This window comes from Theropithecus gelada, chromosome 11 (assembly GCF_003255815.1).
Source record: "Theropithecus gelada isolate Dixy chromosome 11, Tgel_1.0, whole genome shotgun sequence".
NCBI lineage: Eukaryota > Metazoa > Chordata > Mammalia > Primates > Cercopithecidae > Theropithecus > Theropithecus gelada.
Window position 1 is genome coordinate 120,648,805 of NC_037679.1, and position 21,810 is coordinate 120,670,614.

Sequence of the window (21,810 nt, forward strand, 5' to 3'; positions counted from 1 at the left end):
ATACCAAAACCAATGATTAACAATTTTTGTTAATAAGAAACAAAATTTTATTTGTGTTTCTTGCTAAAACAATAAATCTGGATATACAGAATCATATGTTCAATTCAATTACAAATAGGAAAAGAGCTGGAAATGAATCAATAACTTTGTTTGCTCTGAAATCCTTCTCAAATGAAGGTAAAGTTCAATCAAGGTCAATATTAACTTTTTTTTTAATACACATGAAAGCAGTTTATCAACCTCAAAGCACCCCACAATTGTTAGATATTATCATTAGTATATTTAATGGGAAGGGACAAATGTGATTCATATGTTAAATAGTGTCTGTGATATTTCTTACCAGGTTTGTCATTAACTTTAAAAAAATAAAATTATATCGATTGCATTTCAGAATATTTACACAGTGATTTGGAACAAAAAGGGTAAGAAGTTAAACCAATAAGCAAAATCACATCTTTGTCACCTAGCTTCTGTTAGGCAACACACCTGCAAAATCTCAATGATCTTCAGCTTGGTGTCCATCACAGTCACATCCTCATGCTCAGCGGGGCTCCCTTGCTTGCTCGGGTGGATGCTGGGTGGCACATCTGGCACGCTCATGGGGAAGATGGAGCCTCTACTGAGTACCATCTGGGTCATCATCTCTCCCACCCCATGAATGGTTCTCATCACATTGTTTCCTGACACGAGAAAATGCCGTAAGTCAACACACACAACCCCTGGAGAACATGTAACTATAAAATTCGGTTGGTCACAAACACACTGAAAAGCAGCCAGGAAAAGGATTCAGGATAAGACAGAATAGCATCAGCATTGTTTGGGCTCTTTCTTTACAGATAAAATTAAGATACTGCAGATATGTTTCAAAATGACAACTTTTCAAAATGGAAGTTTTCCTTTCTCAGAAAATGCTTTCAAATCATGTACCAAAGGTGAGCTGGTTGCTCTAGCATCCAAATCAGGTTCTTCTGTAATACAGTATGTTCTACTAACTGTCATACCAATAGGCCCTTGCTTTTAAAATAACGCAAAAGAAGATTACTAATTGCCAAGATAAAGTTAGTTGCAAGTGGGGATACAAAGATTGCATAAAAACACTTACATGTTGAATTCTAGCATCATAATCCAATCCTCAAACTAATGATTTTTTAGCTTTCCTTTCACAACACTTATAAAAAGAGCTTGTGAGGGGGATTGTTACCTTTATTTTAAGAAGAAACAGTCTCATCTGGGGAAGACATATACATTAGCCAATACACTTCCCATTTCTTCATCCAATTTGAATAGAAAACCATTACTCAAAATCCACAGAAAGCAATAATGTTTGAGGTGATTATGGAAACAAGCTAGTGACAAACATGATCATTTTCAATGAGGGATCATGCTCTTTCCGTCTCTTCCTGAATTTGGCTTCTCCTTTATTTATTTGCTGATAAAATGTCATCATTCGTATCATGCACACGTTCCTTACACTGACCACAAATAGCTGTATCCAAGGATCCTCCTTGACACTATGACAATTTACGTTCTCCAGCCTGACTGCTGCTTCTCACTTCTAAGGTCCTACAAGAAGCAATAAGGATGCAAAAGAATGGCTGTCTCCATTCCTTTCCGAACAGTGGCCTTTGCTTCGTGGGTGTTCATGGAGCTCTGCCTTAAGCTAAGGCCTAAGAATCTGGCTAAGAATTTTCCTTTCCCTCAGTGTCTCAGGGCGTAAACCAAGAGAAGGGGAAATGGAAATAAGATGGGATGAGATTTTTATTAAAAAAAGAAAAAAAAAAACCTGTCAGCTCTAAGAGAAGAATGTAAACCATGGTAATACCTACAGGATCGAAAGGCAAACAAATAAAAAGAAAATATATAAAAGATGACAAGAGAATCTGAATGGTCCAGACCACAATTACCATTAAGCCACTGGTAACAACTATTATCTGTACATTGCTGAAAGGTAAAATGCCTTTGAAAATTCATTATCTTATCTAGATATGGAATCAATTTAAGTGTAAGAGGGTAATGCTTCAATAATACATCTTAGAGTGCACAAAGAAGTTAAATTTTTCCTAAAGTGGCATATTCCAGGCAGAAGTTTTCATTTTGAAGGTCTGAGACCTTTTATTACACTGCTAGTTGCATAAGCCAAAAAACACGATAAAATGTATATATAAGGGTAACTTCCAAGTTAGGACAAAATTGAGGCAACAGGATTTGAGTCAGCCCCTCTTTTCTATCAGAATAGCCTTGAGGCAAAATGCTTCATTGTCTGTGGTTCTTAAACAATCACAGCAATTGAGTATTTCCACATCCCTCCCCCTGCTCGTTACATGGACTGCAGGGAGGCACATCTGGTTGTTGGCAACGGTTTTGAGCCATCGATGTTCAACCACTACCTTTATCCGAGACTTGATTCAAGTACGTATACGTGTTTGCCTCCAAGAGATGCTTTCTCACCACTAATACAGAACAGGCTCCTTTGTTATTCTTATCCCTGATTCACACACAAATCCTTGGCACCCACAGTGTCTGCATCTTATTTAGATTTGAATGGAAAATAATCATTTAATCCAAATGATTACTACACAGAAAGTTAGCCCAGACAATTCTTTCCCCCAGATATAGATCCTGTCACCAAGGAATTAAAATCCAGAGGCCAGATCCATAGTAATTTGTAACACATGTCGTCAATGAAATGGGAGGGTTCACTCAGTCATACCACATTCTCAGATGCCTGTGGAACGTGGTCGCCACAAACCTCACTTGACATTTCCATGTACAGCCAGCTTAGAGGCCTCAAATTAAAAAGGCTGTATTTTCTGGATTTGCTTGGTGATGATGAGAAGTGCTAAGATTGTGAACTATTACAGCTTGAAAAACATGAAGTCAGACACTACATAAATCACAGCCATGCAAAGCTTCTAGTATCCATTCCTCCACAGAAAAACTTCTAATTCTAAACTGTTGAGATAAATCAGAGGTGATTAATCCTCAACATTGCAAAACAAGAAATTGTACTACCTCTCAACCATAATTAGTTAATATTGACTAGAAAGTATTCAATGAAAAAGCCTACTATAATATAAATTCTCTGAACAACCTAATGCTTACAAATTCAGCTTTTCTGTGTCTTTTACATAAACCCAGCAGCCAGAATTGGCATTTGTGTACAAAGTGTATTGAGATAATTTGAAAATATGGAAGTCATCTTTGCTTAGTACAAAGTAAGAAGAAAGGAAACACTGGGCACGGTGGCTCATGCCTGTAATCCCAGCACTTTGGGAGGCCAAGGCAGGTGGATCACTTGAGGCCAGGAGATGGAGACCAGCGTGACCAACATGGTAAAACCCCGTCTCTGTTAAAAATACAAAAATTGGCCGGGCATGGTGGTGAGTGCCGGTAATTTCAGTTACTCAGGAGGCTGAGGCAGGAGTATTGCTTGAAGCTAGGAGGCAGAGGTTCCAGTGAGCTGAGATTGCACCACCGTACTCCAGCCCAGGCAACAGAGCAAGACTTCATCTCTATAAAAATAAAAAAAATAAAAATAAAAAAAGGAAGGGACTGCTTAGAAAGAATGACTGGTCAACTTTTCAGGTTCTTTCATTATATGATTACATAGATATTTTTACTAACCTTAATTCCCTCAAGAAAAAAAATCTAAAAGACAGGTATAGCAAATGCATACTGAGAGTGGTAACTGGGAATGCTTGGGGAATACGTTGCTTTGTTCTTTGATTGTTCCAGTGAGCCAAGTTTCTATCGCCCATTTCAGGAAAGTAAAAAGCAATAAGGAATTAACCAACCTAACACGACAGCTGTGCTGACCATAATTTAATTTTGCCCTATTCAGAAATAATTTTATTGTGGTGATCACACTATTGGTTTCAACAAGCACTAGCAGTTACATGAATTTATAGCAGGTGTAAGAGATTTAACAGAATATTGATTGAAATTTACTTAAGTATGTTGGTATTTACTTTATTTAAAGTTATATTTATTCTTTCTTTTTATTAGAAATGCTTTTCTCTTATGAACATATAAGAAAATGGTAATTTGAATTTTCTTGTTGTTTAGATATCAGACATTTCTGAAACATTCTCAGCATTTATAAGAGATAACAGACACATTTGATTCAGAGTTTTGTGAATAATTGTTCACAGCCATTTAATTGTTCTGTGACTACTAAAATCAGCTCAATGTTCTATGATAATAGAGGCCAAAAATGGATAATCCAAAAACTATTATTTTGCCTGAAACATATTTTTATAGTGGATTTGAATAAATCCATCAGCTGTTATAATAACTCATCTGAAACCGAATGATGTTCCACCATAAAGACATGACTCTGGAAGTCTTCCTATTTCCCATCCCAGCTTAGCAGCTCCTTTTAAACCTGCCCTTGCTGGAAAATGTCTTTACTTTCTAGAACTAGAGCAGTTTTCTATTTCAAACATTCTCTGGAGCAGTGCTTCCTCCCAGTGGTTAAGGGTCTGGGTTATAAAAAGACTTTTCTGTATGCAAAGAAAAAAAAAATATTAGCATAAGATCAAAGCCTTAATTAAGCTACTAACCACAGAGCAGTAGGTAAAATGGTAGCAACCCAGGTTAAGGAGAAGATCAAGATTAAACAGCCGGAGAAAGCAATTTTATCTAACCAGCCCTCCCAATTCCAAGTAAGATCACGGTATTTTGGAAAGCTAGATAGCTAGATAGTTCTACATACATACATGCATGGCTTTTATTCCATGTGCCGAACCTACAGGGAACTTCCTGTACCTTTGCCTTGCGTTCTTGTGTCCAGACGGTCACACAACTTGCTCCCTCACTCCTTTCTGATTTGTGGTGCAATGTCACCTCCTTAGGTAGACCTCTTCTGGTCACCCTCTCTGAAGAGCTTCCATCACTCTTAATCCATGCACCCCCTTTAAATTTCGGTCAGGGCATTAACACTCTCTCACATCATATCATACATTTGTCTGGGTGTTTACTGTAGTCCTCCTCTCCAACAACATAAAAGAACACAAGTTCCATGAAGACAGGGAGTCTACCTTTTTCCAACATCCGGAATAGTGTCTGATGCCCAACTCTCATTTAATAAATGTTTGTCAAATTAACGCATGAATAACAAAGATTGGATAATAAAATGAACTATTAAAAATGAGAATGACTTATTTTAATAAGGTTTATATAAAAAGTTGGATCTCATTAAATTAAAGGTACTTCATCTTTCATCAAGTTGAGTTTTTGCTTACTTTCCTTTATACTTCTCTCTTTCTTCAAAAAGCATACATAATTTCATATTACTTAAAAATGTATTAAAAGGAAGAAATTAATAAAATGGATACCAATGAGATAAGGGAAAATAATGAAAGCTGTCTTTATCAAGGGCTTATCATATTGTATGTACCTTGCTAGACCACAGGCCACATACACCTCATTGGAGCCTCACAGCATGGTGGGGGTTGGGAGGCGAATCCCAGTTTACAAAGCCAGGAAGTGGCAGAGTCTCAAGTACAGGTCAACTGATCTCAACATGAATCATGTTTTCCCACACCACGTTGGTTCACTAACAGACTTTACAAAATTCTAAAAATTTTATACTAGAACTCAGAAAGCCCTAATGCAATTACAGAAAGAAAAGATTCCAATTAAAACTGTGTTCTGAAAATGTAGAATTTCTATTAACCATATAATAAATTTGCTCACATTATTCTCAAGTGATTTTACCCAACCAGCTTTTATTACATATGATGTGCCACATGCTACTAGTGGTATTTTTCTTATATTATACAACTTAATTTTAGGGGCAGCCCTTGTTCGGAAAGTATTCATAAAGTACCTAATGTTCATCTGGCAGGGACATCTCAGGTGGGAAGACATAAGAAAAGCAGAAGAATTTACAATATGGTCAGGAAAACATCAAATGTGTCCATAAAAAAATTAAGAACACGTACAAGACAGATATGATGGTAATAGTACAGTATGGACAGCCTACGAAATTGCTTAGGATTTTTTTTTAATTGGGAAATTATCTTAAGAGCGAGGGCAGTGAAGGACAGCTTCACAGAGGATACACAATTTTTAACGAGGTTTTGAATGAAGTGAAAGATTTAGATTACAGAAGTGTGATCTTTGTCAAATCATGTCATCATCCTATGTTCAAAATCTCAATCCTATAAAATAGTTTGGGCCTTCTTGTAAGAATAAAATTATATAATATGTGCAAAAAAAAGCCATGAACAATAAAAAGTACCATGTAATTGTAAGGTATTACTTTCAAAATGAAAAGTAGAGGACATCTGCATGCTTTCACTACACCTCTGAAAAACAGCTCTTCTCCATTTAATTATGTTCCATTATAGTGGTCACTGCCTTACTAATGAATATGTGGTTCTATCATATAATTATAGTTCATAATGTCTTATAATACAGTATGACTGAAACGCAATATTGACACTAAATGTAGATGTCCCTCAGAAGAGTGTTTAATAAAGAACACTTAATGGAAGAAGCAGATAATATGATACCCAATTTTCTTCATTCTAAATAAAACACCACTGAATACAGTGTATTAATAGACTGCTTACAGATTCCAAGTTTCCAAGGGCTTAGAAATAGAACACAATAAAAACCAGCCAAAAGCATGTAACCAAAGAGTAGTAATGTTATTATCCCTCTTTTATTGAATATCAAGTAGACTACTTAGAAGAAAACTGTTTTACATCCCACACACTAAAGAAGTGTTATTCAAAGGATGAATTGAAAAAGCAATTCACATAAAATAGTGGCTGTGTTCTGCATCTTATTTTGGATTTCATCACTGTCAAATATTGACAAAGTCATCTTAATATTCCAAATCTCAATATTTCAATTTGCAGAACTGATCTTCAATGATTAATAGTTGGTAATGGCAGTAATAAATGAATGTGCATGCTGTTTTTATAAGTGAGATGTAATTTACTTACAGTGAAATCCACAGATCATAAATGAAAGGTTTGCATAGTTCTCATAAAGGCATATACCATATGAACCACATGCAAACCAGTTACTGGAAATTTCCATCACCCTAGAAAGCTCTCTTCTGCTCTTTCACAGTCACTTACCCCAAAATTTCTCCCCAGCCGCACCATCAAAGGCAACCATGCTCTTGATTTCTCACACCACAGATGCATGTATTGGCTAATGTAGAGCTTCATAGGTATGATTTTGGTTAAGTGATTATGCCAAAGAAAACTGGGTAACTGATCAATGTTAAAGCACAGAAGGGCCTTTAGTTCTTTGCTGCTTTGTTCTTGCCTTGACTAGATCAGTAGTTTTGTCACTGACTTGGGTAAAGTCAGAGATAGCATGTTTCTCAAAGGCAAAGATTACATCAAACAAGAGAGGATGGCTAATACAGTGAATGACTCTATTAAATTCCAAAACTACATAAATAGGTTGAAAATAACAGGTTAAATCCAACACGGTAAATTCAAAATATAAAAGGTCCTATATGCTTAGGGCCAAATAAAACCAACTGAAGTTCATGATGTGGAAAATGTGACATAAAAGAAAACAAATTAGAATTGTAGTTGAGTTCAAGTTTAGTAGGAATCAATACTATGTCATTGTTAACAAAACACTCATTTTCACCTAGGCTACATTATAAAAGGGTTCAGAATGAAGGCGAACGTAGCCGTCTTTGCCTCTGTGCCAGTCGAATCAGTGATAAATTAGATTGAGTCATAACAGGAACTGCTAAAGGAATTGCACAGGACTACACAGAAACGTGGGGGAATACAGGTGATGTGCTAGCCACTTTCAAGCACAGAAAAACCTGACATGTGGAAGGGATGTTGGATTTCTGTGCAGTTCAACAAACAGAGGTAGGGCTACTTTCTGGAAGTGAGAGGGAATTGTACATATAGGATAACCAAACGAAAAAGACCTAATAATTAGAGCTATTAAAAATAAGAAAGGCCTACTCTTTGCAGAAGTAAAATCTTAGTCACTCCAGGTGTTCAAGGAGATCCTATGTGACCATTTGTAACGGGTGCTGCATGAAGATATGAAGCTCATATATTGTATAGATAATTTATATGGTTCCTTTCTATGCCAGCATTCTATAAATTTGTGTTGGGTTCCAACAATAAGCACCAGAGATTGTGAGAAATGGGAAGCCTACGCAATTGTATTAATCCTTAAAGACACCAGATGCTAAGGCTCAAGCAATATTTGTAACTATAGAAAAATAACTGGAGTAGAGACCTTAGAACAACGTGACCCTCTTCAGTCATTCTCATTATTTGTAAGGTCATTCTTAGGGATTGATCCTGCCCTATTAACTCACTTAGCTAATGTGAGTAGAAAAACAATCAGGAAACCACCATGGCACATGTTTACCTGTGTAACAAACCAGTACATCCTAAACGTGTATCCCAGAACTTCAAAAAAAATTACATTTAATTAAAAAATCATATGCTTAGATGTCACAATCTAGTAATACCGTTTTGATTCAAACATATTTGTATAAAGCAGGTAATTTACATTTATTAAATTCGTTTCACTCAATAAATATTTTTGAAAACCAATTAGGTATAGAGTAATACATTAGGCAGGGTATAGGTGTCCCATAGAACCAGAAATAGAATCTATTTTGATAGTTTTCCCCCCAGTATGATACTCTCAGTTAATAAATCTGAATCTCTGTTATTGAATAATCTGTGTAGTAACTCTAAGAGTCATAGAATCTTCTGTAAGTCTATTGGAAGATAAGCTTATGACAAATAATCACAAAATTAAGGAAAGAAAGATACAAGTATATATTTGAAATATTAAGGTCTCTAAATATTTTTGTGCTTCAAATGCATAAATGCTTCATAAGGTATGTCACACACATTCATCCTAACGATAGTGAGATATGAAAGTATATATGAGATACTCATAGGAGTAGCTCGCAGAAAGGTGTCTAAGGAGATACAATTGCTTAGTATTACTGGGGAAACAGCAGGAGACAGAGCTAGAGATGTCTAACTCAGATTATGAAGACCCTTGGGCACCAATTTAAAGAGCTGAGTTATTATTCTCTGGAGATGATGAGAGCTAAATAAAGAAGTAGAGTATGTGATTTAGAAAGATCCTTACGTTGGAATGTGGAGAAAGAGCCAAAACACAGAGTCAGAGAGAACAATCAGAAATTTATTTCAGGAAAGGAAGAGGAATATCTAGCTTCAAAAGATTGTGAGCTGGTAAAACTTTTAAGACTTGCAATTGAAACTTTTCTGAGACAAGCCAAACAACCATTGACAAAGGAGTGATTCTTTGTTTAAAAAAAAAAAAATCTTCTTTAATATGACCTGAAAAATAACTTCTAGCCAAACCAAAACTCTTTTATAGATATGTAGTCTGTTGTGCTGAACTTTCTTGGGAAACTTGGAAAAAGCAGAAAAGAGTCTGCACGTGAGGAAGTCATCCGTGTATAAAGAAAGCAATAAAATAATTATAGAAAGAATATCAACTGTAAAGCTGTAGGTTTTTTTAAAGAAGAGAAAAACAAAAAGAAAAAGAAACCTGAATTCAAAATTTCCAGCAAGCTACATACAAGCTGTATGATCTTAGGCAAAGTATACAACCTGTCTAAAAGCTTATTTACTGGACACAATCAGGACCATAATATCCGACACGCTGGACTGTGACAAGGATTAACAATAAAAATATGCAAAAGTCCTAGAGGTATGCTAGGTATTCTATATAAATAATAGATACATTTACAGAGTAATCCCTTGCCTGATGTGTAGCCTGGCATCCATTACATAGTTATTCTCCCCCTATTTTACTATGTGCATTTGATTTTTAAAAGGAACATGATCTAGTGTAGACCATGTGTTTGACACCGTCTTGACACAGAGAGAAGCTGGGAGGTGGAAGGAGGAGAGTCCTTTTAGACACCATTGATAACTAAAAGAAAATCCGATAGTTATACAGATACTTTTTCTAAAACGTATAAAAGCTTAGAAGGAAAAAAAAAAAACAAGCAAACAAACAGAAAAGTAAAAGACATTATACATTAAGCCAGAAAGGACTTAGAGGCACAGCCAGCATAGCACAAAGCTGGTGAGAGAACCAGACTCGGGACATTAGAACAAACGGCACAGAACATTAGAACGGCACAGAAATCTTTCTCAGCTCCTGAGGAACAGCATCCTGCAAAAGGCTTGCTGCCTAGAGCAGGTTTCCGATGCCAGAGATTCCGGGACACCTGGAAATAGGAAGCTTCTAGCCATTGTTTTCATGTCTAAAATTTTGTTACATGTTTAAATGTTTTAATTTATTTTTAGTTTTCTCCATAATCTCTATTTCCTATGACATCTGCTATGGCTTGAATGTGTCCCCCAAAGGTCATGTGTTGGAAACTGGATCCCCAGTGTCGTGAGGTTGGGAGGTGGGACCCCTTTAAGGGGTGTTTAGGCCATGAGAGCACCACCCTTATTAATGGATTAATGGCATTATCCCAGGAGTGGGTTTTTGTAAAAGAGTAAGTTCAGTGCCATCTTGCTCTCTCATACTCTTGCTTTCTCTTTGCCCTCCCACTAAGAGACAACACAGCAAGAAGATTTTTCCAGATGCTGGTCTCCTCAACCCTTGGCTTCCCAGCCTCCAGAACTGTGAGCAATAAATTTCTGTTCCTTATACATTACCCAGTCTCAGGAATTCTGCAAAAGATGTTACTCATTAATCCAGAAAGGACTTAGAGGTGCACCCAGCAGAGCACCAAGCTGATAAGAGAACCAGACTCAGAACATGACAATGGCATAGAAATGTTCCTCAGTGTCTGAAAAACAGGATTCCACAAAAGGCCTGCTGTGCAAAATGGATCAAGATAAGATCTTAGTCTTGACCCAAAATGTTTCCAATCAGGGCATTTTCTAGGAAGATAACTGTGGTGGAGGCTGTGATGGTCCTGCCCAGATTCCCTTTCAGAAGTGAAGGACTACTCCCCAAGCTGCTGGAGTGCTACTCAGAAGACAGCCCTCAACTGCCCGCCCCTGTGTTTGTGTCCCCCCAAAATTCATACATTGAGATACTCTCTCCCAAGGTGACGGTGTTAGAAGTAGAACCTTCGGGAGGTGATTAGGTCATGGAGGAGGAGTCTTCATGAATGGGATTAGGGCTCTTTTAAAAGATGCCCAAGAGAGATTCCCCTTGCCCCTTGTCCCTTGTCCCTTTCCCCAAGTCAGGACACAGTAAGAGGGTGTCATCTTTGATCCAAAAAGCAGACCCCCACTGGACACCAGATCTGCAGGCACCATAATCCTGGACTTCCCAGCCTCCAGAACTATGAGAAATAAATGTTTGTTGTTTAGAAGCTGCCTAGTTTGTGGTATTTTTGTTGTTGTTGTTGTTATAGCAGTCCAAATAGTCTAAGACAGAAAACTGTCTTACCAAGAAGTGGGATACTGCTATAACAAACATCTAAGATGTAGAAGTGCTTTGAAACTGGGTAGTGAGTAGAGGCTGGAAGAGTTTTGGGGTGCATCCTAGAAGAAGCCAACATTGCAATAAACAGATCATTAAGGATGATTCTGTGAAGTCTCAGAGGAGAGGAAGAGAGCTACAGAGAAAGCCTGTAGCTCTAACACGCTTCAAATTATCTAAGAGTATTCTTAAAGACTTCATAGAAGGTCACAAACAGAACACTGGTAGAAATATGGATGGTAAAGGTCATGTGGAGGAGGTCTCAGATGGAAATGAGGAACGTCTTATTGGAAACTACAGAAGAGGCCATCATTGTATAAAGTAGCAATAAACTTGGCTGAATTGTATTCATGCCCCAATGATTTATGGAAGGTAGAACTTGCCAGAGATGAAATTGAATATTTGGGTGAAAAATATGTAAGCAAAGTGTTAACAGAACGTCTGGTTCCTCTTGACTGGTTACAGTAAAATATGAGAAAAGAGAAATGGCTTAAAGATGGAATTGCTAATTAAAAAGGAAACAGAACTTGAATTTTTGGAAAATCCTCAGCCTATCCATATTGAAAAAAACGAGGAAGTCTGTTTGGAAGTGTGGCCAAGTGACCATTTAATAAAGAGTTTACTATGGATCAGGCATCTTAAGGGAAGCCAGATGCTATCTATCATGGCAATGGGGAGATGAGTTAGCCACCTAAAGAGAAGTCAGGACCTACTGTCTGAAACAATGGAAGAATGACACCAGCAGATTTAGGAGATCACCAGGGATGCCCCTCCCATCACAGGAACAGAATATAAGGAGCTACGGGCCAAAAAGATTTCAAAGGAGGGGTTGCCACCTCACATCATGGGCTTCACTTCCCCAGGCCCTGCGACTGGGCTCCTGGGCTGCTCCAGGGATGGCTCCAGGGGGCCCCTTACAGCATGCACGGTATCCAGCAAAGCTGTGGGGGAGTTGAGTGGGGAGGAGTTGCTGCTTCCATCTGAATTTCAAAGGATGCCCTGATGAGCTGTGGGGCCCAGGCAATAGAAAGCACCATCTATCAACCAGGAAGCAGGCTCTCACCAGACACTGAATCTGCTGGCACCATTGTATTAGCCTGTCCTCACACTGCTAATAAAGACACACCCGATACTTGGTAATTTATAAAGCAAAGAAGTTTAATTGACTCACAGTGCCACATGGCTGGGGAGGCCTCACAATCATGGCTGAAGGCAAATGAGGGGCAAAGTCATATCTTACACGGCAGCAGGCAAAGAGCTTGTGCAAGGGAACTCCCCTTTATAAAACCATCAGATCTCGTGAGACTTACTCACTATCACAAGAATAGCAGGGGAAGAACCTGACCCCATGATTCAATTCCCTCCCACTGAGCCCCTCCCATGACATGTGGGAATTATGGGAGCTACAATTCAAGATGAGATTTGGGTGAGGACACAGCCAAACCATATCAACCATGATCTTGCACTTCCCAGCCTCCTGAACTGTGAGAAATAATTGCTTGTTGTTTATAAGCCACCCAGTCTATGGTATTTTTGTTACAGTAGCCCAGGCAGACTAAGACAACTAGTCTGAAGACAGGTACTTCAGGCAAGGTCACTCACCCATTCCAGAGCAGCCTATGGGGACAAAAAGGCTCAGCCCCCTCACCCTAATGGAGACAGCCCTGAAGGACATCCCAACTTCAACCTCCCAGAAGCCTTCACTAAACTGCATCAAAAGCCAACTTCTCCCTTTCCCAATCCTGCTTTCCTTCCCATTCTGCTGGTGTTGATCCTAAGAGTTCTCCCTAATAAGTCTTCTTCATGCTAATCCTGTCCCAGAATCTGCTTCCTGAGGTACACAACTGGCAATTTGTAATTCTAGAGTTGCTGAGAATTGTGGTCATTGCTGCTGTTATTTAAAAATCAGTGCAAGAATTTCAAGATGTTATGAGAAGAACATGCTCATCTGATACAATACATACAGACACAAAGGGACAAGAAGGAAACCTACCACTGTGGATGGGATTATACCCATGTTCCTGCCTTTTTTTGATTTAAGTGTATGATTTGGATGGCAAAGCTTCCCTTGATTTAAGTGTATGATTTGGAAGGCAAGAAGGTGTAGGGAGAAGGGAACCGCATATGTAAGATGGGTGAGTGTGGTGAGCATGGTACAAAATGGAGATAAGATAGTTCTTTCAGAAGCAAAGGGACCTCACTGAAAGCACAGCATGGACAGAGGGAGGACAGACAGAATCGGGCCATCTCAAGAAGAATAAGCTTGAATGCCCAGAGGCAGCATGGTGCTGGGAAGAGCTAAGTCCAGACACCTGAGTTTTTCAAGTGATGAACGGTAATCGGTGTGCCTTCCCTTTGCATGTAAACTTTGCTAACACTTCTTAGCACTGTGAACTCTACTGCAAACTTAACTCCTTTGCAGAGACCTGAAAAGAGTTCAGTCTGGTGAAAAATTCAAGAGATGAACACTGAGAAAAGTCTTTAATAGGACACTAGCTTGTACCTTAGGCATGTGTTCTTTGGTTTTGATCGTTATATTAAACCCTTTTCTGTTCTTTCTGATCCCCCATCTCCACATATACACTTCCTCATGGTCTCACCTCACACTCAGTTAAGTCTTTTTTTTCCTCCCTTTCTTTCTTTCTTTCCTTTTTTTTCTTTTGTAAGATACTCTCAGCATATTCAGTGAACTAGGGCTTCCAGTTTCAAGACATTCAAGCTGGTGTCTTACAAAGAACAATCATAGCTATTAATCAGAAGATAAGCTTCACAGATATTTGCTAAAAAGGTTGTTTTACAACACACATAAAGAAAGAATGCCATTCAATGAATGAAGGAAGATTACATACTAATCTTCAAAGAATCAGTTTTGAACTAAAAGAGATTGCAAAGATCATATTTAGACTAACCTCGTAGTTTTATAAAAGAAGAAATTATTTCCTGGCAGATTTTTTTTGTCTGCAAATATTTTCTTCCTTTCTCACCCATAAAGCAATATTTTAAAATGTTTCTGCCCTACCCCTCTCATCTCAATTTCCCTTCTCCTTTTTAACAGTAACCATGCTGCCACAAAAAGCATTTCAAGGTAGATAATGTGCATTCCCTATAAAGGTACACAAACAAACAAAAACTTAAATTGAAGAAGTAAGTGGTGCTTTGCCAGGAGATGGAAAGTTGACATCCTCTTACTTTGTTCCCCAAATCTCCTAGGGCAAGCGGTACTCCCGGACACAGACATATTCAAAGCGCATCTCACTACCCTGCCTCCTATCTCCGCCCTACCCTGGGTTGGGTCCACAGGTCTGTACGTCACTTGGGACAGCAGAATTATTTTAGGGAAGGAGGATAATTCCAGGCTGTTGAGGTTGCCTGTATCTTATTCCCTAAGGCCAAAGGCACTTCATTTTCGACCCTGAAACCTCAAAGAAAAAGAAATCCTACAAGTAAATGGAATTCTCCTTTAATTTTTTTTAGTGACTGCCCATTTTCTACATCATAACATATATACCAACGAAAGAGATTATCTGGTTACTGACGGGAACAGGCCCACATTTCAGTGCTTAGCTATGGAAACTTCCAAGAATTTGAAATTGTTGTGAAAAAGCAAAATGAGAGAAGCTATGAAGAAACTATTTAGCTCTTGGTTGGTCTTTTGGTAATTTTCTATGATCTACTGCCTTTTCAAATTATGGTGAGTTCAAGGATGGGAAGGAAAGCAATAGTGAAAAGAAATTGTAGTAGTGTCCTAGACACACTAATTATGCCCAAAGTTCACTGAACGATGTAGACTTTATTGTTCCATGGTGGAGATTCAAAGTTGAACCCCAGTCCCATTCAAACAGCAAACACAGATCGGTAGAAGGATATTAACAGGATAAATAAATAACAAACCAGACCCAAACCATTTCCAGACTGTGTCAACTTCTCTATTCTAACCACACACACATTTACATGGAGATGATACTCGAATGATTCAGAGTTATACACATATCATGCTGTTCCACAGAAGATGCGTAAGTGGGATTCACATTTGCCCTCAACTATTTAAGTGACTCTCCAGCAGAACAAAATATACCCATGCTGTTGTAAAAGAAAAAAGGGCTCTTAATTATTAGTAGAAATAGAAAGCTTTAGATTGTCCATCCTTCGGCAAGTATAAAAAGATGTATACTTTTAAAAGTGAAATGTTTGCAAAGAATATGGAAAATATCCAGTTCATCAGCTTGTATGTGCATTTGCTTTTAACTTCTATAAGCGACAAAGAAGAACGCAGCTTGCCATAATCGTTCCACTCAAAAGATCAATTACACTGAATGGTGCCTGTGCATTTAAAATCACTGAGAGCAAATCATAAGTATTAGGCAAAGCAAATTCACTCAACAACACAGCCTCCTGGGAGCAGGTACATTTGTTTGAAAACAATATTTCTTAAGTAAATGTATAGCCAATGAAAGGTATTGGATTGATAGTTCTGAAGTTCTGAATCTTCTATTTCACTACAGTGACGGCCAGTGAAGGCCAGTGCCAGCTCCCTGTGTCTCCATATGAACAAGCCTCAATCATTTTCTGAACGGACCACCTCTAGGTATGAAGATGAAAAGCCGCTTCTGAACCTAGCAATTTCTGCCGAGTGTGCCAACTATAAGCCATTGTGACAGGGAGCAGCCACCGCCTGGAAGCTAGACACAGACCCCCAACCAGATCTGGGATGAGGACAACTTACAGTGACGCCGCAGTGGGCTGCTGTGTGACCAAGGATGCAGAAGAAGAAAAATTCTGTAACTGCCACTTTCCAAGCCAGCCATCTCTACAACCTCAAACACCCATCACTGGCATCTAAAGCTACAGGATTTCCCAGAAAAAACAAATGGATGCTGTGCGTGCCCATCCCATTTAAGCCTGGCGCCACTGAGGCTGGCACAAAATGGAACTCCAGGAACTGTAAAGCCTTTACCTTCTAGATATGCCTCCTCTTCCGCTCCCCTGCGTCTGACCTGCCAAACACATTTTTCTGCATGTCCAACCCCAACTGTGCTGGAGAAAAGTTAGTAAGTGGGAACTAAGAGGGATAAAAAAAGATGTAGTTCTAGTGCATACAATTTTCCAGACATGATATGAGCATACAGAACTGTATCATTTACTTAAAGGAACTGGTCTATCTAGCAACAATGTTTATAAAACCACTTTTTTTTTTTTAATTGTACTTTGCAAATGACTTCCCATTGAAGATAAAGTTTCTTTAAAAGAGAAAAAATATTTGTAGTATGAGAGGAGTCCACATGAAAAAAAAGAAGAAAATACAATCCAAAGCATTTAGATATCGAAGAGCCAAGATGATGATACAGAATATTGTAATGTGGTAACACTGCTATGACTCCTAGCAGTTGATCTTTAAAATAATAGTTCTTTTTTTTCCTCTAGGTACTTTCCACAATCTGGGATTTCCTCTCTGGCATCGACCTTTGTCTCACCCTGCACCACAGGATTTTTCCCATGCTTGACAATCCTATCTCCATATTTGGAGATTCCAGAAAAGTGTTTCTTCTTGCTTCTTCTGTTAAGAATTTATACAGTCTATCAGAACTTTTGTTAGGAATTTATAGTCTAATAGAGAACCTAACTATAATATTAACAGCACATCTCCTAGTAGAGTTGTAAGATCATTCTTGAGGTTTGAATTGTCACCTTGCATAACATAAATCCTTTTCCTACCAAGTTAATTACTTAAGTTCTTAACTTTTTTGTTTTAGAAAACTTTCAAATTTATAGGAAGAGTGGCAAGAATAGTACAAAGAACTCCCACATAGACTCTGCCCAGATTGATTAGATTCACAAATGCTGCCACATTTGCATCTCTCTGTCTCCACACACCCACACACATACACACACACACGCACACGCACGCACACACACATCTTTCCTGCTCTATTTGAAAGTTAGTTCCAGACATCATGACGTTTCAACTCTCAATTCTTCAGCATGTATTCGCTAAAAACAAGTATATTAGCTTAGCTAAGCACAGTGCAATTACAAAAGTCAGGAAATCTAACTGACATAATCAATATTCAAATATAACCTGCAATCCATATTCCTATAATTCATTTTCAAATGTTATCACTTGTGCCAATAATATCTTCTATAGATAATATTTCTCCTAATTCAGGATCCAGTGCTGAATTGCATATTGAATTTTAGTTGTCATGTCTCTTTAATCTCCTTTAATCTGAAACAGTTTCTCAGTCTTCAACATTTTTGCCCACATAGATATTCTCTATTCTCCATTCAGCAGCCAACATGATCAGATCACATCAGTCCCTTCTCAAATCCCTCCAGAGATTGTCCATCAAACTTAAAACAAAATTCTACCCTCCCTCACTCCATCAGTCTCCATATCATTGACCTACTTTATTTTTCTTCACAGCATTATCAGATGTTACAAGATAGATAGATAGATAGATAGATAGATAGATAGATAGATAGATAGATAGATAGATAGATAGATAGATAGATAATCTGGCTGTTTCTCTTAATAGGAGAAAGGAGAAATTTTGCCTATTTATTTATTAATTATCTTCCCTGTGACTAACAACTTTGGTTATCTTGTTCATTACTTATTACCAGTGACTAGAACTGTGTCTGGCATATTGTAATTCTTCAATAGATTCTTATTAAATAAAATAATAAATTATTATCAGATTGCTGAAAGAAATAATCAAGGTATCTAGAAGTCAATGGAATTCACTAAAAATATGAGAATTATAAAAATTAAATTTATGTGTCTTTGAGGGCAGATATAAACAGGACGGTGGAGAGTGCAAACAAGTTACAACTTTTCCAAGAAAAAAAATACTTTCCTTAGGCAAAACTATGGAGAGAGAAAAAAATCAGCAGTTGCCAGGGGGCGGTGAGGAGGTGGGAGAGGGGTTGAATATGCAGAGCACAGAGAATTTTTAGGGCAGTGAAAAGATGCTGTATGATACTATAATGTTAGATACGTGTCATTATATATTTGTCCAAATACATAGAATGTGCAACACCAACAGTGAACCCCAATGTCAAGGACGAACTTGACATAATGATGTCAATGTTGGTTTATCAATTGTAACAAATGTACCCCTCTGGTGGAGGATGTTGATATGGGGAGGCTATGCATGTTGGGGGGCAGGTGATAAATAAAAAAATCTCTGTATCTTCCTCTTAATTTTGCCATGAACCTAAAACTGCTCTAAAAAAAAGTAAGTCTTTAATAAAATACTCTTCATGGTGAAACACTGAAGGCAGACTGTAAGCACTGAGATCAAAAGTCAGGATCAACTTCGAGCTTTTTAAGAATAATTTAGTTTAGACTGAAGACTGTAAAAGCATAACAAGAAGCTTTAATACAGACATTTCAAGTGTTATGTACCCTCTGGGAGTGGTAAAAGGAGTCTCACTAGTGAGATTCAGGCAGCAGAATTAATATAGACCCCTGCACGCCCCTGCTCTTTGATTAACAACTACGGTTCTTGGTCTTTGCTTTGCTCTCATTTGTATGTTGTTCATAGATTTATTTTTATAAAACATTCAATTTACTTTAAAGATGCAATAATAGTAAAGAATATTCATATACGCTTTCCTTTTTTCTCCATTTGCTCTCATGGTTCCTCCCTCAAACCCTTATTATTCTCTCTCTGAATGTATACTACATATAATAATCTTATTATGCTCTTAGAGATTACCATTCTGGATAATTATACCATGTAGATTCAGGTTGTCTTTTATTTCCAAAAGGTTCTCTTGGATTGCAATTTTAAATGCTCAATTCTGTTCCATTTTCTTGTTTTTCTTCTTCAGGGACTCCAATTATTCATATGATGGCTCTTCTTTGCCTTTCTACCATTTCAGCCTCTTTCCCTCTCACCCTCATCACTTGTTTCTTTGGATCATTGTCATTTTCTTCATTGTTCTCCTGCCTTTCTTCAATGTCACCTATTTGATTTTCCTTCAAATGTATTCTCTCTTTGACACCTTATAATTTAATCTGTGTTGGTAAAAATAAATAAATAAAGCCAACCATTTTATTCTATTTCTTTCCTAAGTTCAATCAATTTTCATTTCATTTCTTCTTGGGTTTTGGTCCATTTCTGATCTTAGTTTTTGAATTTATGAATCAAAGTGTTTTCCATAGTTCACTGTGCTTGAAGCTACTTAATTCCATTTAGAGTATCATGTTACAATATTCTTCTGCTTCACAGTTGCTTTTCGGGGAGGAATTTCCATCCACTGAGGTGTTTAGATTTTTCCATTCTGTTTTGGTCTTAAACAGCGGTTTCACATAGTGAGACCGATGACATTGACACATTCAGCAGACAGGATTAACAATGAGCGGGTTTACAGGATCTCTGGTTCAAGGGCGCCCCCTCCTGTCAGAGTCATGAAGTGCAGTTTCTTTAAAATTTGGCTTTTGGTAGAGGTCGGTGGAGTGATATGCCCATCGATGTTTCAGGTTTCTTTTGTCTTGTGGTATTCTAGATCTCCCCATCTTGCCTCTTTTTCCTTCACCAAAAGACTCGAAGGGGTGCCCTTGCCTTACCCGCAAATTTCTTCATCCCTAGAAGCACTGCTTTTCCACAACTGCTCCCTGTGCTATTTCAAGTCCCTTCCTGTTTAGTTGGTGCTCTTATATACCTGGATACTTTTTCCATGTTTTCACACCTAGATAGACTTTCTCTTTCTGAGGGTGATTTTCATACAATTTCATTTCATTCCCTTTGCATATGATCCCTTTTCTCTTCCCCAGTTTCTCCGAAAACCGCTCACCATCCTCAAAGTTTGCAATGGGAGCTCACCAGGCAGCTGTACTGAAAATGAATGTTTATTTTTCTACTTACAGTAACTAGCATTTGCATTGTCCCTTCGCTTCTAGTTATGCTGAAGGTGAGGGATTTATGTGGTTCAGTTGGCTTCTTAATGATTTGTACCGTTTTTTGAAAGCTAAAAAAGGAATTGAGATTTGAGCAGCAGCAATTAATTACTTTAGGTTACTGTAAGTTGCTCATTTATAATTCTTAACTAGATATTTCTTCTTTATGTCTGAAATTAGGTTTCTGGTTTTTGCCCTTTTAATCCTGTAGTGGATGTTGTAGTGGATACTACTGTGCTCCACCTGTGTCCCCTTTTCAGGGCTGAGGCTCTTACTGCCCCAGCTGCTGGGCAGACATCCTTGTTGCTATTTACAGCTGTACCTCTCGCTAGGACGGACTCTTACCCAATGTTACACAGCCCCCTCCGGGACGAAGCCAAGTAGTAATAGCTGGCTGATGCAAAGACACCAAGTGTGGCCCCCTTTGCCTTAATTTGTGTCAATTCCAAAGAGCATCCCAGCTCCAGAGCTCCCTACAGGATGACCTGAGGTCTCGGTCATAACTGCATTGCAGATGAGCTTCTCTGCCTGCCCAGTCCTACCTTCCTCACTTCCTAACAGGTATATATCCAAGTGCACTCCTCCATATACCTTCTGCAAACAAGCCTCAATCTCAGGGTGTTTTTAGGGTATCCAACCCAAGACAATCGTCATAAAAACTTTGTACTGACTTATGAGACAGTCACTGTTGAAAGCCCATTGAATATATTATATACATTCCCTTAATTTTTGCAAGGAAACTGTGAGAAGGATATTGTTATTATCATCTTCGTATCTCAGATGAGAAAAGAAAAATCATAGAGAAGATAAGTACCTTATAAATGGTCAAGGCAGGATTTGAATACAGGCACTCTAACTTGAAAGCCCATTCTCTTATCCACTTCACTCCAGAGGTTCCCACACTGGCGTGGCATTCGCTCCTTCTCTGGCATGATACTTCGCCACCCCTTTCCTTGAATCTTTCTTTTTTTTCTTTTTTTTTTTTTTTTTTTTTGAGATGGAGTCTCATTCTGTCGTCAGGCTGGAGCGCAGTGGCACGATCTTGGCACTGCAACGTCTGACTCCCTGGTTCAAACAATTCTCCTACCTCAGCCTCCTAAGGAGCTGGGATTACAGGCACACGCCACCATGCCCAGCTAATTTTTGCATTTTTAGTAGAGACGGATTTTCACCATGTTGGCCAGGATGGTCTCGATCTCCTGAGCTCATGATTTGCCCACCTTGGCCTCACAAAGCGCTGGGATTACAGGGGTGGGCCACCGTGCCTGGTCTTCCTTGCATCTGTCTAAGCTCTGCTGTAGAGCATAGCCTTCAAATCTATTCTCTCTTTGACACCTTATAATTTAATCCGTATTTGTAAAAATAAAGGAGGCTGAGGCAGGAGAATTGCTTGAACCACATGACCACAAATATCAAGATGTTTTCATTTTTTAACACATAATATTTTCACAAGTGGTTTGGCT

The 21,810-nt window shown here is 38.3% G+C and overlaps 1 protein-coding gene across 1 annotated transcript in view; it reads right to left on the reverse strand.

The window, feature by feature from the left end:
* ITPR2 (inositol 1,4,5-trisphosphate receptor type 2) overlaps positions 1-21,810 on the reverse strand; it is a 492,062-nt gene that overhangs the window by 296,616 nt on the left and 173,636 nt on the right. Inside the window, exon 22 of the mRNA XM_025402066.1 lies at positions 487-680. Coding sequence (XP_025257851.1) covers positions 487-680 — 194 coding nt within the window. The remainder of the gene's footprint in view (positions 1-486; positions 681-21,810) is intronic.